The 15,414-nt window shown below is 44.3% G+C and overlaps 1 protein-coding gene across 1 annotated transcript; it reads right to left on the bottom strand.

The window, feature by feature from the left end:
• Positions 1 to 4,671: 4,671 nt before the first annotated feature.
• On the bottom strand, positions 4,672 to 14,398 carry hal (histidine ammonia-lyase). Its single transcript, XM_036518357.1, has 20 exons — positions 14,117 to 14,398; positions 13,028 to 13,088; positions 12,723 to 12,750; positions 12,537 to 12,611; positions 12,326 to 12,398; positions 12,044 to 12,110; positions 11,899 to 11,936; positions 11,069 to 11,194; positions 10,840 to 10,979; positions 10,668 to 10,715; positions 9,933 to 10,080; positions 9,174 to 9,269; positions 8,977 to 9,035; positions 8,803 to 8,883; positions 8,221 to 8,286; positions 7,964 to 8,129; positions 7,352 to 7,486; positions 5,835 to 5,943; positions 5,649 to 5,718; positions 4,672 to 5,136 (listed from the first exon to the last, which is right to left on the bottom strand). The coding sequence occupies exons 1-20, from the start codon at positions 14,361 to 14,363 to the stop codon at positions 5,005 to 5,007; spliced, it is 1,965 nt and encodes a 654-aa protein (XP_036374250.1). The 5' UTR covers positions 14,364 to 14,398; the 3' UTR covers positions 4,672 to 5,004.
• Positions 14,399 to 15,414: the final 1,016 nt, after the last annotated feature.

The following is a 15,414-nucleotide window of genomic DNA, read 5'->3' as shown; positions in this document are numbered from 1 at the left end:
AGGGCGTGCATTACTCATTAACTTCCTTTCAAATTGACACAGCATATCTTCGCTGTGTTTGAAGTCACGAGGTCCTCATCTCTCTTCAGATGTCTATGACAAGGTTTCAGCCCAGGGCCGTGTATATGTAACCACAGGGTAAATATTAACCAGTCAAATCTAGGCCACCAGGTGCAGACCATGATGGTGCCTTGACTGTGGGGTTACAGGGGAATAGCTACTTTGTGGAGTTGTGGAGTGATCTGCTTGGTTTCCCACAGGAGTGTTTTCCAAACAGCATCAATCTTCTGTCTCCAGGCACTTTCACACCCAGTTGCATGCATGCAGTGTCTGTCCACTGCAACTTTTTAAATTTTAAATTGGCTTAATTTCTGAGTAAAACTCATAATAATTTGCTGCTACTTGTAGACCAGAATTCTGTTGGTTTCACTACAGAACCTTTCAGCAGTTTTATGTAGATTATATAAGTATAATGGAAAATATAGGCACCCCACATACTGTCCTCTTTCTTTTTCTGTCCTGTGTTGTCATGAGTTAACTGTAGTATACATAGAACAAGCAGAAAGACCAGGCAGAATATCCTGTCCTTTTGGAAATGATTCATGACTGATATCTTGAGCCAGGTACTCAGGGAGCTGAAGGGAAGTCAGATGTCACATGTCACATCCACAGTTGCACTTTTCACGGGTTAATTTCCAGTTTAACCTCAACCTGAAGTCACACATTTATCAAGTTCAGTTTATCAAGTATTTCAAGACAACCACTCTCTACTAGTCTATAGTTCAATTGTTTTAATTTTCAGCCTGGAGTGAATACATACACTACTCACAAAAAGTTAGGGATATTTGGCTTTCGGGTGAAATTTCAGGAGGAACCTAAAATGCACTATAACCTTTACAGGTGAACTTAATTTGACCTTCTCTAAACTTTTGAATGCACATGTCCAACTGTTCAATGTTTCAGTACTTTTTGCACAACTTGCTGTTCTCTAACAAGGAGCTGAACGGCAAAATTCACAACAGGTGTTTGATCCATGAATCGACCAATACATTTCCTGGTTCAATTAGAATTGGTATTTAAACAGTCCTCTACATCATGCTGTTCACATTTTGACATCATGAGACCAAGACGACACCTAACAATTGATCAACAGTACCGCGCCATTGCGAGGCTTCAAACAGGATGTTATCAGAGGGAAGTGGCCACTAAGCTTAGAGTGTCACAGAGTGTCATCAGCAGGTTGCAACAGAAATACAGAGAGACTGGAAGAGTCACAGAAAGGCATAGAAGTGGACGTCCTTTGGCCACATCCCACACTGATGACCGCTTCATTGTGAACAGTGCCCCTCGGAACCGGATGATGAATGCCACTCAACTCCAGGCACATTTAAGGGAGGTGAGAGGCACCCAAGTGTCACGTCAGACCATTCGAAACCGTTTACATCAGCGTGGTCTGCGTGCTAGACGACCTGCAAGGGTACCTGACCACACCACCAGGCACAGGCGTCATCGTCTTGCATGGGCCAGGGAGCATTTACGCTGGACGAGGGAGTGGGCCTCAGTGCTGTTCTCTGATGAAAGTCGATTCACGTTCAGCAGAAATGATGGCCACCAACGATGTTGGAGACGTCAAGGAGAGCGCTATGCATCAGCCACTGTTGTCACCAGACGAGCCTTTGGTCGTGGTGGTGTTACAGTGTGTCTAGTCAATACAGAACTGCCCTACACTTTGTGAATGGTACAGTGACAAGCCCATACTACCTGAATAACATCATTAATCCAGTCATTGTGCCCCTGCATGAACAACACAGGCCTAATTTCATCTTCATGGACGACAATGCTCCAGCTCATCGAGGTCGCATCATTAGGGAACGGCTGCTGGAGACTGGGATACCGCAAATGGAGTGGCCTGCACTTTCTCCAGACCTGAATCCCATAGAAAACCTATGGGATCAGCTGAGTTGCCGTGTAGAGGCTCGTAACTCTGTACCCCAGAACCTCAATGACCTGAGGGCCACCCTTCAAGAAGAGTGGGATGCCATGCCTCAGCAGACAATAAGTCGACTTGTGAACAGCATGAGACGTCGTTGTCAAGCTGTAATTGATGCTCAAGGGCACATGACAAGTTATTGAGACATTGACATTTTTTGTTGTGGTATACCCACCACTGTTGTGGGCTTTTGTTTCAATAAATTGTTTGAGATGAGGAAATCACCATTGCATGCTTCTACTTAAATGCCCTACTTTCATGATATAATATCACTGTAGCGTGAACTTTGTACATTTTCCATAAATTTCACCCGAAAGACAAATATCCCTAACTTTTTGTGAGTAGTGTATTTGTCACTCGGCTTCAAATGGGCCGAGCAGGACTTCCAAATCAATCGATCAGATGAACCAAGCAGGAGGGCACCCTTAACTTTTACTCCATCACCTCTCCCGTACCTCACCCTCACACCTGATTTTCGGTGCTACTCAGAAACAAATTTCAGAAAAACATTTGACACCACACTTTCCTCAGTTTGAGACGGTTTAACTATGTTCTCACTGCAGACAGGTGCTCCACCTTGGCGGTCTGGACCAACCTGTAGAATACGCTTGCCTCAAAGCATTCCCTAACCTAGAGAATTTAAAACCCCAATTCCAAAAAAGTTGGGACATTAAATGAAATGCAAATAAAAACAGAAAGCAGTAATTGGTAAATTTACTTTCACTAGTATTGAAACAAAACAGTATAAAAACAAGGTATTTCATGTTTTATCTAATCAACTTCATTGTTTTTTGAAGATATACGTTTATTCAGAAATTTATGCCTGCAGCACGTTCCAAAAAGACAGGGGCAATTTAGGACTAATAAAGATGTGACAAGTTGAAATAACAAGGTGATGTGAAACAGGTGATCTTAAACAGGTGAGGCAATCATGTGTTATAGTATATAAGGAACCTCCAAGAAAGGCCTAGTCCTTCAAGAGCAAGGATGGGTCGTGGCTTGCCAATTTGCCAACAGATGTGTCAGCGAATAATCCAGCACTTTGAGAACAATGTTCCCCAAAGACAAATTGGTAGGATTTCGGGCATTTTACCCTCTACAGTGCACAATATAATTAAAAGATTCAAGGAATCCGGTCAAATCTCAGTGCGTAAAGGGCAAGGCTGAAAACCACTTCTGAATGCGCCTGATCACCAATCCCTCATACATCACTGTCTTAAAAATCATCATGCATCTGTAATGAATATTATGACATGGGCTCAGGAATACTCCATTAAAACTTTGTCAGTCAACACCATTCGCCACTGCATCTACAGATGCAAGTTAAGGCTTTACTATGCAAAGCAGAAGCCATACATCAACACTGTCCAGAAGCGCCGCGACTTCTCTGGGCTCGGTCTCATCTGAGATGGACAGTAGCACAGTGGAAGCGTGTTTTGTGGTCCGACGAGTCAACATTTCAAATAGTTTTTGGACAAAATAGCTGAAAAGGACCATCCAAGCTGTTATTAGCTTCAGGTCCAAAAGCCAGTGTCTGTCATGGTATGGGGATGTGTCAGTGCCCATGGCATGGGTAACTTGCACATCTGTGAGGGCACCATTAATGCAAAAAGATATATACAAATTTTGGAGCAACATATGCTGCCATCCAGATGTCGTCTTCTCCAGGGACGTCCCTGCATTCTGCCAAACCACATTCTGCCTGGATTACAAGTGCATGGCTGAGTAAGCAGAGAGTGTGGGTGCTAGACTGGCCTGCCTGCAGTCCTGACCTGTCTCCAATTGAGAATGTGTGGGGCATTCTGAAGCACAAAATACAGCAACGAAGGCCCTGTACAATTGCGCAGCTGAAGACCTGCATAATGGAATAATGGGGGGAAATCCTGCTTGCTGAACTTAACCAGCTGGTGTCTTCAGTGCCCAAACGCTTAATAAATGTTATTAAAAGAAATGGTGATGTTACGCAGTGGTTAACACTCGCCTGTCCCAACTTTTTTGGATCGTGTTGCAGTCATCAGATTTGAAATGAGTGTATATTTTCAAAAAACAATTAAATTAACGTTAAGGTAAAACATCAAATAATGTGTTGTTGTAGTGTTTTCAATATAGTACAGGGTGAATAGAATTTACATATCACTCCTTTTTGTTTTATTAGCATTTTCCATACTGTCCCAACTTTTTTGGAATTGGGGTTGTAAAAAGAACTTCCCCACTCTGCTCATTCTGCCCTGTGGGTTAGAGTTAGGGTTAGAGCTAGGGTTCCCCATCTTACTTCAAGCTATGCCTGAAGAGGACAAGTAAGGGAGAGGGACAGGACCATTTCCTAAATGACGTTTTGAGCATGCAACAGGTGTCACTGCAGTACCTGTGGAATGGGCCTCTAATAACAGTAATAGGCAGATGCAGGTCTACTGGGAAACAGTTCAGATGCAATGTCACATTGTAACTATGCTATGTAGACTGAAATAAAGAACAGCCTGAAGGAGTGGCTGCAGACACCAGTTGTGACTGTTTCCGACCACAGGTGTAACGTGTCTCCAGATCAGTTCATAAATTTCCATACAGTGGATGTTTCAGTCACAAACTCATTTTTTTATAAATTGGTTTCTCTCTCCAAAACTAGTGTGTACTTTAGGTAGTAAACAGGAAATGTCAAAAATAGAGATAAATACACACGTGTGTAGAGTACGGTCTCTTTAATCACATTCACAGTGGTACAATATAACAAACACCCACTCATCTACTGATATGAACATATCTAATTTTTAGATGATAGTCTACAGTAAATATATTACACTAGTTGGCCTTGCCCCAAGTAATGATACAGTTAAAGGATAGTTCTTAATACAAGACTAATATTGCCATAATGCTGCTGTGACATTGTAGTAATATCATGAGTGCTATGCATTTTCTTCTTCTCCACTCTGTTGCTGAAGATATAAAATTTTAAAATGAAACCAGCACCAAAGCACTTTTATTAAAATGCATCCAACCATCCAATTGCATTGGCTCCATCACTCAAGGCGCACACGTTTCCGTGGTGACGTCGGAGACTCCAGGGAGAAGGCTGTTGGCGAGGTGGGGCGGGACTCTGGAATGTGCTCCACGCGGTACTTCTCGATGTAGGGCTGTGCGACATTCCACACCTGCAATGGCAAGGGAGAAGTTCAGGCACGCTTGTTGTCATGCAGCTTATATATCCCCCCCGAATGGAGCTCCATCAGTCATATAGTAAAAAGTTGTGCATACACTGTGTCGCATTTGTAATCTTCCCCCTTGCACTTAAGTATATCTGCAGCTTTGGCTTACACGAAATACACTAAATATTTACCTCACGTATTGTGAATACCTGTAATTAGTACCTGTATTTACCAATATACTGCACCATTTTGCATGGAATGTTTAATATTTCTATATGTTTTGAAAGGAGTCTTTAGCTCAACCTCAGGGTATGTGACAAAAAACCTCTGATCTGGCTAGAAGTATGTGGCATCAGATTTTGTTTCTTGACAGATTTAGGAGTGACTTAGTGACGGAGAGATTTAAGAATGATTTACAAATTTAAGATTGCGGATTTCAAGTGTGACATATTCAAGACTGTGAACCATGCCCCTACCATGGAGGCCGCACCCAGAGACAGAAACCTGGCAAAACATACCTTCTGGTCAAGCAGCAGCCTGTGGACAGCTTCAATGTCTGGAGACATGAAGCGGTCCTTAATCCAGGGCCTGGGAGAGAGCCAAGGAGATTGGCCAAATATTAGCCAAACATTAGCCAGGCCCCATTTGCCATCATAGCGGGCCGCGTTGTGGACCAACAGACCACAGAGCTCTGTTTGACTTACTTGACCACGGTGCGCACAAGGTCATAGACCTTCTCCAGTGGTGTGGTGGTGCGCAGGGGGCGGAGGAACTCAATGCCTTGGCAGGCCGCTAGCAGCTCAATGGACAGAACTGCAGAGGGGAGGAGAAAGCAGGCCTGGTCACACGGCAGTGTTTGTGACAGCGTTGGCCACTGGTCACACCCCATTCTCAGAGACACACAGAGCTTAAGAACCTAACATAAGTTTAACACTCAAGAGGGGTTCAGTGCCCCTTTCCATAAATGATAATTCCGGTCCACTTACAGAGTATTTCAAAATGCCACTCACATAGAATGAGAATAACTCAGCTTACTGTTGGTCCATTCTGGTGTCCCAACATTAGTAGTGAGCACTGTAAGGAGATAGATTCTCAAAGGTCATCACCCTTGTGGGCTTACACATTACCTATCGCTGGTGAGCTATCAGTTGGCTTCAAGTAGATCATTCTCATTTTGCATTACTTTACATTGTTGTCATTTACAATACAATTAATGGATTACAATTTAATCCATTCATACAGCTGGATATTCACTGAGGCAACTGTCTGTTAAGTACCTTGACAAAAGGTGCAACAGCAGTGACCTTGCAGGGAATCGAACCAGCAACTTTTTTGGCTATGAGCCCTGTTCCACATCACTACACCACACTGCTGTCCCTTTTTAGGACAGGTCACATCTAAAATACTCTGTCACACCAAAATATTTGAGTCCCTAATTGAAGACTATTTCTGAAGGAAAGACCATGGACATTACACATTCACAGGAATTCCAACCACTCCAGCGAAGCATCTTGCTTAAGTGCATAAAGGCATCTTACTCTGCAGAACTCAGCCCTGAGACTCCCTGAGAGATCCCTGCCAGCACAGTGTGGCTTAGTCTGTGTCAGACAGCTCAAAACAGTGAGAGGCAGAGACTTTACCTTTAAACTGACCATTGCTGTCAACCCACTTTCCATTTTTGTTGTTTGACTTTTCGTGAACGTTTAAACCACAGAGTCTGTGCAAATTATCTGTCTGTTGTCAACATGACCTGATTGTGCTACAGGTACAGAAAGTGAAGAGTTGCCAAAATATAACAGCATTTGCAAATAATTAGAGACTATGTGCAAATCCTTGGCTATTTTTATGTGTTATCCATTTACACAGCCAAATATTTGCTGACACATTTTGGGTTTAGTACCTTGCTCAAAGGTCCAACAGCAGTGCCCCACCTGGGAACTGAATCAGCAACCTTTGTGTTAAAAGCCCAGGTCCTTACCGCTAAGCAACACTTATTCATAAGTACCTGGCTATGTGTAGTTCCTTAGGTTTAAACATGTATGGTGTTGTAACCTGTAAATAAAATCCCACGACGCAATGCTAATTTTGATTCTCCAGACTCATATCCGTCCGATTTCATAGTCCAGAGACCTGCTCAGACTGCTGTTTTCTACCTAACCCCAGGACAAAGCAGGAATATTGATTTTAAAGAGGCCTCAGATCAGCAGACAGTTGTTTGCACCTTGCTCCACGTGCTCCACTACCCTCAGGGCCTTCCTGGCCGCCCAGCCACCCATCGACACATGGTCCTCAGTGGCAGCGCTGGTGGACAGGGAGTCCACAGAGGAAGGATGGCACAGCACCTTATTCTCTGACACTACAGGGTACAGAGAGCTGTCACTACCAAGTGGTCGACATGAAACATACACACACACACACACACATATAATCACAGACACACATATATACTCTCTCTCACACACATATGCACACACATGCACACATACACACATATGCGCGTACACACGCCCAACCACTTGTACTCCAACCTACTCATGTGTATACTCACACCCACAGGCACACACACACACACACACACACATTCACACACGTGTTCTAGCCAACACATTTAAACACATATGCAATCACATTTACACAAGCTTGAATATACTAAAAGACAGGCACTTTCATACACAACTATATCACAGACACATACTGTATATACTCTGTCTTAAATACATAGGCACATACACCACCCACACACACATACACACACACATAGTTTTTCTCATACACACATACATGCTTTCTGTTAAACACACAGTCTCATGGTGTGGTCTCCACGCTGACTGACCCAGGGCCGCAGCAGTGCAGTGGGCGATCATGAACCCTGAATTCAAACCCCCCTCGTTGACCAGGAAGGCAGGCAGTTCACTGAGGGAGGGGTTACACAGCCTCTCGATCCTCCGCTCACTGATGGAGGCCAGCTCATGCACCCCAATGGCCAGGAAGTCCAGAGCCTAGGGGGAAGGGTTAATATGAGCGTATCTAGGGTTGTCACCCAATCAAAATGCCAGAACACCCAAGCCCCTCCTTTTTTTTAACACCTACTTTAGCTGGGTATTCCCCGTGGAAATTCCCTCCGGAAACTGTCTCTCCTCTCTCAGAAAACACCATCTGGCAGGTCCGTTAAAGTCTGAACCCTTACACAGGATACTAGTGCAAATTTTCCAGCATCTGAATGAACAGATTTTGTTTTACATGTTAAGTTTTGCACACTGACCTAGCCAATTGTACTCCCCAAATCTCTGGACCATTGCCACCCATGCTCAACGGCATGCCATTTGAACCCACCCTTTATAGAACTGCCTACTCCATAAATCTTGAGCAGAATTATCAGCCACCAGCAACATTTTTGACAAAAGGGAAAGGATAAAACAGAAGGCTATTCTTCAAAACCTGACAGCCTAAACACAGACTAAGTAACAAAATATAGCTGGTCATCTTCACCACTGAGAATGTACTTTTAGTCACTGATAAGGAATAATCAAACTGGGAGAAACAGACCTGTGGAAATTACAGTCAACACACAGTCAGGGAGATGCTGGATAAGTGCTGTAATGTTATTGGGCCATTTTACCTACTCATGCACTCATGCCCCTGTAAACCTGATCGTAAACTCGGAAAGGATACAGGGTTGTCGGTGGCACTGTTGATTTCTGTGTTGATGATGTTCTTGACGAAAGCTATCGTGTCATTGACCACACCATGCACCTGTGTTGGAGAGGTAAGCGGTTGAGGTTATTGGTTATTGACTGTGGGGTGACCATGTTAAGTTTCTGAAGGCCCATGAAGAAGTTCTGTTACCTGAGGACAGCAGCGCATGGTGTAGGCATCTTGGACCCGGTCACAAAACCTGTGGCTCTCTGGGAGAGACGAGATCATATCAGAGAGATATCTGGGACTCTGTGATAGACTGTGTATATAGACACCATTTCTGGCACTGTTCCTCCAGCGGTCAATTCACACCCTGTTCTAAGCATTTAAGTTACTAGGGTGCTCACCAGCAATTTCGGACGGGTGGTGGTCAGAGTCAAGCAGGGAGCGGAAACGGAGGGCGACCTCAGTCTGGCCTGGGTGGGGGCGAAGCTCGTGGATGTCTGTAGGGGAGAGGGGAATGGTGAGATTGAGGGCAGAGTTTGTGGATATCTGTGGGCAAGAAGCAGAAGAGTGGGTGGAGCCTGTAGGGCAGAGGAGAAGGGTGGGCGGAGTCTGTAGGGGAAAAGGGGACAGGGTGGGTGGAGTCCGTAGGGGAAAGGGGGACAGGGTGGGCAGAGACTGTACAGGAGAGGAATCTGCCATGGACTCTAACACACAACACACACATGTTCGGTGAAATCCGGTTTCAACACAAAAGGGAACAAGTTGGAAATTTCCCACTTTTTTGCATAAGCATAACTGTAAAGTGCATGAGAGTCTGATACAGGTCACATCATCTCCTGTAGTCACAGCGAGAGTATGCACTGGGGATATGGGTCTACGTCTGGGAGGCTGTGTCGTGTAATTGTGTGGGCCTGCAGTGGCTCCCTGCTCTGTCCATACAGACAGTGATGCCACTCAGAATCAGAATGATTGGGAAAGGCTGTCTCGCCTATTAGCATTAAATGCCTTGGGAACAGCTCTTTCACCTGTTAAGCAGGTGAACAGCACCTTTTCACCTGTTATATGTTTAGCTATTTATACCAGTTCTGAGAAGGATCACCCCAACTGCTGTCTGAAATATATTCAAATCAATCAACCTGATCAGGTGAGGCCTCCCTCACCGCTGTCAAAGGCCTTGGTCGTCCCCTTTAGTACTTCTAAGGTCAGAGCTGCGATGATGTCGGCTTGCCTGGCGATGGCCTGGGCCCTCTCCACAGCCTCCGCTCCCAGAGACGTGATCATCTGAGTCCCATTGATCAGGGCCAGACCCTGTGGGGGGTGAGGGTGGAAGGGTCGAAAAAGATTTGCACATCAGCACATCACAGTCTAATCCACTCATAGTGCTGACCTCGGAACAGGCTTGGAAAAATACCTCAAAGCCTCAATGCAAAAAATGCTTTCAACTGAATTTCTGTTCTTTATTTCCATCTTCGGTGGGAGTTAATGACACACATTAGCCAAAGACATTCATCAATGGCAAGATATGTAACTTTTTACTGGTTTACAAGTTCAGTCTCTGCATCACTGAAGCTAAAGTGCTGTGATGTAGGCAGGGACTTCTGAAAGCTGATAAGCATGAAATTGCTGATCACTGATTATGATCACCACTGGTAATTGAATCTGCATTGTTGAGAGTTTAGTTTCTGCTTCAAAATTTATTTTCATGTGCTGCAGGTTCATGAGTAATTAGCAGAGAGATTCCAGCGGATATAGGAGAATGTCACAGAACGTCTTTTTTCCCTGCTTTAACCTGTTTTGGTTGCACAACCATGTTCACAAGGGAGACAATAATATTTACTAAAGATAAAGGTGACAAGGTTTCGCAGCAGGACAGGCGCATAGATAGACTGCTCTACCTCTTTGGGCTTCAGGGATATCGGCTTCAGCCCATGAGCCTCCAGTACCTGGCCAATGAGAAGAGAGCAGAGAGGAGGTCAAAGGAAAAAGGTCAGAGGTCAAACAAAGTCAACAAACAAGGAAATTCAAAACATGGTAAAAATCAGACACAACAAAGAGACACGAACTCACGTATTTGGCATCAGCCCAGCCACTCTTCGGCGACCACATCTTTCCCTCCCCCATCAGCCCCAGGGCCAGGTGAGACAGGGGTGCAAGGTCTCCACTGGCACCAACTGTCCCCTTCTCAGGGACATAGGAGAGGCAGGATGCTGTGAACACAGGACACGAGTCACCCTCCCGCTACCCCTCGCAGTGACGGAGTGCTGACAGTAAGCGTGCTGGTCATAGTCAGGGTTACCATTGAAGGCCTCAATCATCTTGTGGAGGGTGTCCAGAGAGACACCGCTGTAGCCTTTGGCCAGAACATTGATCCTCAGAGCCAGCAGCATGCGGGTCCGCTCGGGGCTCAGAGGGCTGCCCACACCTTGAAGTAAAAAAGGGAAACTCCACAGCTTCACTAACAGCTCAAATAAGCTGTGCCACAGCTTCACCAACAGCAGCACCAATAAGTTGTGCCACAGCTTCATCAACAGCAGGCCCAATAAGCTGTCCTACAGCCTCAGAGTCTTGCTGCCTAAACTCAACCCCCCAGCCCAGACTGCAATGTAAAAGGCAGCACTAAGAGCCACTGATGCAGAGATTCTCCATGAAGTTTTCTGATAGCAGCAGGAGGTGCGATTATTGGTCACAGACAGTGGTGGAAATGGAATAAATTCACAGGGGGACCCACCGAGGGGGGTCTGGGGACACGCCCCCCAGGTGGAGCTTCACAATACCAAGAGGAAGAAATGATCTTGGGGTCTCTCAATTGCCCCTTAACACCACGCCACACGGCTGCTCATGCACACTTGATCTATCCAGTTTCAGCCCTTATGTTCTAATTTTATTTACACCTCCTGGGCATGACAAAATATACTTAAAAACAGTGAAGAAATTAAGTGGGATGTACAGATTCCATAGGTTTCCAAAAGTGAGTGTTCATCAAGATTTAAATAATTATTTGCTTTCAAATGAAGAAGGAGAACACAAAAAGAGGAAGATGAAACATCAAGGCAAGACCTTGTACTGTAAGACAGACTGCACACCAGCATTTATTCTAAAATTAAAATGAGTCAGAGTGAGTCTGACCTGCTGAGTGAGATCGCACCAGGTTCTCCTGCAGTTCCCTGCAGAAAAAATGACATTTGCACATAAGGTATGGACTGATATTCTGCAACAGCATTGCAGTATTTGGAAAATAACATGAATGCAACTATGTAAAAAGGAACTGTACTTGAGCTTGCTGACGGGGATAACAGTTCGGGCGAATTTCCCAAATCCTGTGGTGATTCCGTACACGACTGAGGGAGAAGGAAAAAAACCATCAGAGTCTGAAAATCTCATTGTGTCCTTTAACTTTCAATTTGAACTACAAAGTGGTATTTCATGAATCCAAATCACCCCCCATCACGGATGTGGCCCATTGGATGGTGCAATTGCACATATCAGCTCGAGAATCAGAGCTGCCTTTGAGAACCAGTGTGTGTGTAACATGGATGTCTGTTAGCTTATGCACCTCTGTTCTCTTTAACGATGGTGTCCAGGAGCTCCCGAGACTGCATCACCTTGCTCTCCGCCTCCTGAGTCAGCTGAGAGACCAACAGAAGAGAGGTGATAACGTAAACTTATCAGCAACACGTTCCTTTAATTGGCTTTGGGTAACAGCAGTTGCCAGGTACACACATACATAAATAATGACAAAGATATATGAACTGCCTGATAATCACCTTGATTTTGTAGAGTCCTTTTCCTAAATTTACCAGATCTGTTGTTGTGAGACTGCTGCCATCCAGGAAGAGGTACTAGAAATGGATAAATGCATAAGATCACTCACACATTATATTATGTACGATAACAGATATAATACTGGGCAAAATTAGACTGTTGAGGCACAAATGAATGATGATACCCACACTCTCTGGTTCTCGATATGAGGTTATACTATAAACAGTTCTTAAGGAAAAAAATATTGACAAACATATATAAACATACTCTATTCGAATGTATGTCTGACATTCTAAAATAATTAAGTAACATCAGTCCGGAATGGCCATGTCTTTTCCCATATATTTTTAAATTTGCTTGTTTAACTTTAGGCTTTGTTGCACTGCATTAACATGTTATCATACACACCATCAACATGCACATATGTTACCAATGTTATTTCTGCTGCTCCCTAACTACAGTAAAAAAAAAAAGGATCACAAGGCAAGGATACAGATGTGAGGCTCCAGGCTGGGAGGGGATGAAATCTGGGGACATGGTGTCCCCCTCGATGGCTGGAGGGAGACAAGGCCAACATTTCACACAGCTCAAACAACAGCATGTCCTCAGCACAACCACAGTGCTCTTCATTTACACTAGCATTGTGCTTTACACTAGCATGGCCTATGCAAACAGACAACTGTCACTTTAGGCCTTGACTAAGCAGGACTCTGATCTTCTTTGAACATTAACAGGTAAAAACAACATCTTGGGAAATCTGCAGAGAAAAACATACGATTTCATCTAGTCTTCTGGAATGCACTTACTGACTCGGTTTCATTTATAGCAAACAGCTACCAGCTGCTGCTGTGCCCAAAATTCACTCTGTCACTCAGTAAATCAAAATGCGCTTCACAGTTGGACCCTTTGCCTTCAACAGGAACTGGACCAGCCATGTCAGCTTTGATAGGGACAGAATTTCCAATGCGGCATCCCTGGCCCAAAAAAGTTGGCTTTTGTCCCATTGTGTATCACTGAGAAATCGTAAGGCAACATTACGAAACTGAAGTTTATTGATATTGTATGTAGGTCTATTATACCTATTACACAAAACTAATACGAATATGACATTTACATATACATAACTATATATATTAATATTTATATTGAAGAGCAAACATACTTAGCTGTATTAATTGCACTGACATTTAACAGTTAATAATTCGTCCCTTTCCATTAGCTTACTGAAGGCAGTTAAAAAAAACAGCAACCAGAGGAGATGCACGTGGGTCTCTTTAAGAATACTTTTTCCACTTGGTCGTGCAATATGTTTCCAGATTATTTATGATCGTAGTAGAAATATAAAAAATATTCTTTCAACATGTGGACTTGTGTTGGAAATAGCCGTAATTGATCTATTTGTTTGCTCATGGTTCCAAAGGGAATTGCTGCTGCATCCCTAAGGTATGCAAGCTTTTTGGACGACTCGCCCACCGCATCGTTTGCTCACGGTTCTAGTCTTGGTTCTAGTCTTAACCTGCCATTAGATCTCTCTTCATCAGCTCAGACTCGTTCTTACACGGGTCGAGGGAAAGTTCATTACCAAGTTCGACAAAATCATTGTCCTCCAGAACATCCTCTATCGTGTCGTCCGCGTCCAGCAGCCCCTGCCCCTGACACCTCCGCGCGACGAAGCGGACCTCCTTGACAGATTTGATCCCCCCATTGTCGGGCTTGTTCTTGGTGTAGCGCTTGAGGGCCTCGAGTCCCAGCCACTGTATGGTGCAGGAAGGATCCCGACAGGGCACCGTCAGCCACTCGTCCCTGACGTGGACAGTAAAACGAGGCATGGTGCGTCCTCACCGTTGACTTCTCCGGACTGCCCCGCTGCAGGACTCTATCCAAGGTTCTAGTTCAGCCAACCTGAGTGAGGATCTCCGGTCAGAGGGGGTAGAACAACCAATCACAGGCCGCTAAACAGCCAACCCCCTTCTTCAGGAATGATCCATATACTAGTAAAATGATGTAAGATATACCTTATATAGAACTGGCAAACCAGTTACGGCGCGGTTGCTCTTATAACTGCAAGCAAACAACGGATTTCAGTTTTACATTTTCGTTTAAAATGAATCTGTGCTTATGACTGACTGACTACTTCAGCCCAATCCCCGTTTTGATGTATGAAGTTAAGACTCGCTTGACTGTCGAGTGTTTGTTGTTAAGAATCATACATTCATGTCACATAACAGTTGTGTAGGAATAATTTGAAACAGAGTACGATCTCAGTAAACCTTCGTTTAACATAGGCGGTGTTTTAAAACTATATTCATGTCAGGATTAAGTCGTGATTCCAGGTGTGTGAGGCCTCGTTCAGAGCATCGCCTTCTTCATTCATGTAGCTTTAGTTCGAACAGGGATTATAGGATACTGAGGCAACTGGATTCTGTCCACCCGGCCCTCATCCTGTAGGAGTAGCAATGGGAATGCTAATGTTGGATCAGTTGTTATGAGCACAACATATCTGTAAAAGAACATCCCTCCGGGATTTAATAGGACTTATCCTACCTCATGAGTGTCAGACACACCCCTCACCTGTACTTGGCAGATATGATCACTCATTAAAATAGGTTTCTTCATGAGAACCACATGTTAGCCTTGCTCTTGGAGTCATCATGGTACTGGCTGGCTCACAGCCAACCAAAACATTATTACAACCCACACTAGCATCTGGAAAGGAAACAGAATGAAAATTCAATAAGCTACTTGGATCTAAACGCAATGTTTTGAACTGCATTGTTGCCGTCGGGCTTTATAGAGATAGCACAGTTCAGCTCTGAATGTGGAGAAGGAATGGACTGCCCTCTAGTGGTGAAAAGGAAAACAGACCATGTTGCAAAAACC

This window comes from Megalops cyprinoides, chromosome 23, assembly GCF_013368585.1.
Source record: "Megalops cyprinoides isolate fMegCyp1 chromosome 23, fMegCyp1.pri, whole genome shotgun sequence".
In the NCBI taxonomy this organism is placed as follows: Eukaryota; Metazoa; Chordata; class Actinopteri; order Elopiformes; family Megalopidae; genus Megalops; species Megalops cyprinoides.
The sequence above is the reverse complement of the archived record's forward strand: the minus strand, read 5'-3'. Positions and strand labels throughout refer to the sequence as shown.

Coding starts and splice junctions, on each gene's coding strand:
- hal (XM_036518357.1), bottom strand. CDS start 14,363: ATGCCTCGTTTTACTGTCCACGTCAGGGACGAGTGGCTGACGGTGCCC. Junction 9,270..9,932: donor GACCAAGGCCTTTGACAGCG/GTGAGGGAGGCC, acceptor TCTCCCCTACAG/ACATCCACGAGCTTCGCCCC. Junction 5,719..5,834: donor CTTGTGCGCACCGTGGTCAA/GTAAGTCAAACA, acceptor GCTCTCTCCCAG/GCCCTGGATTAAGGACCGCT.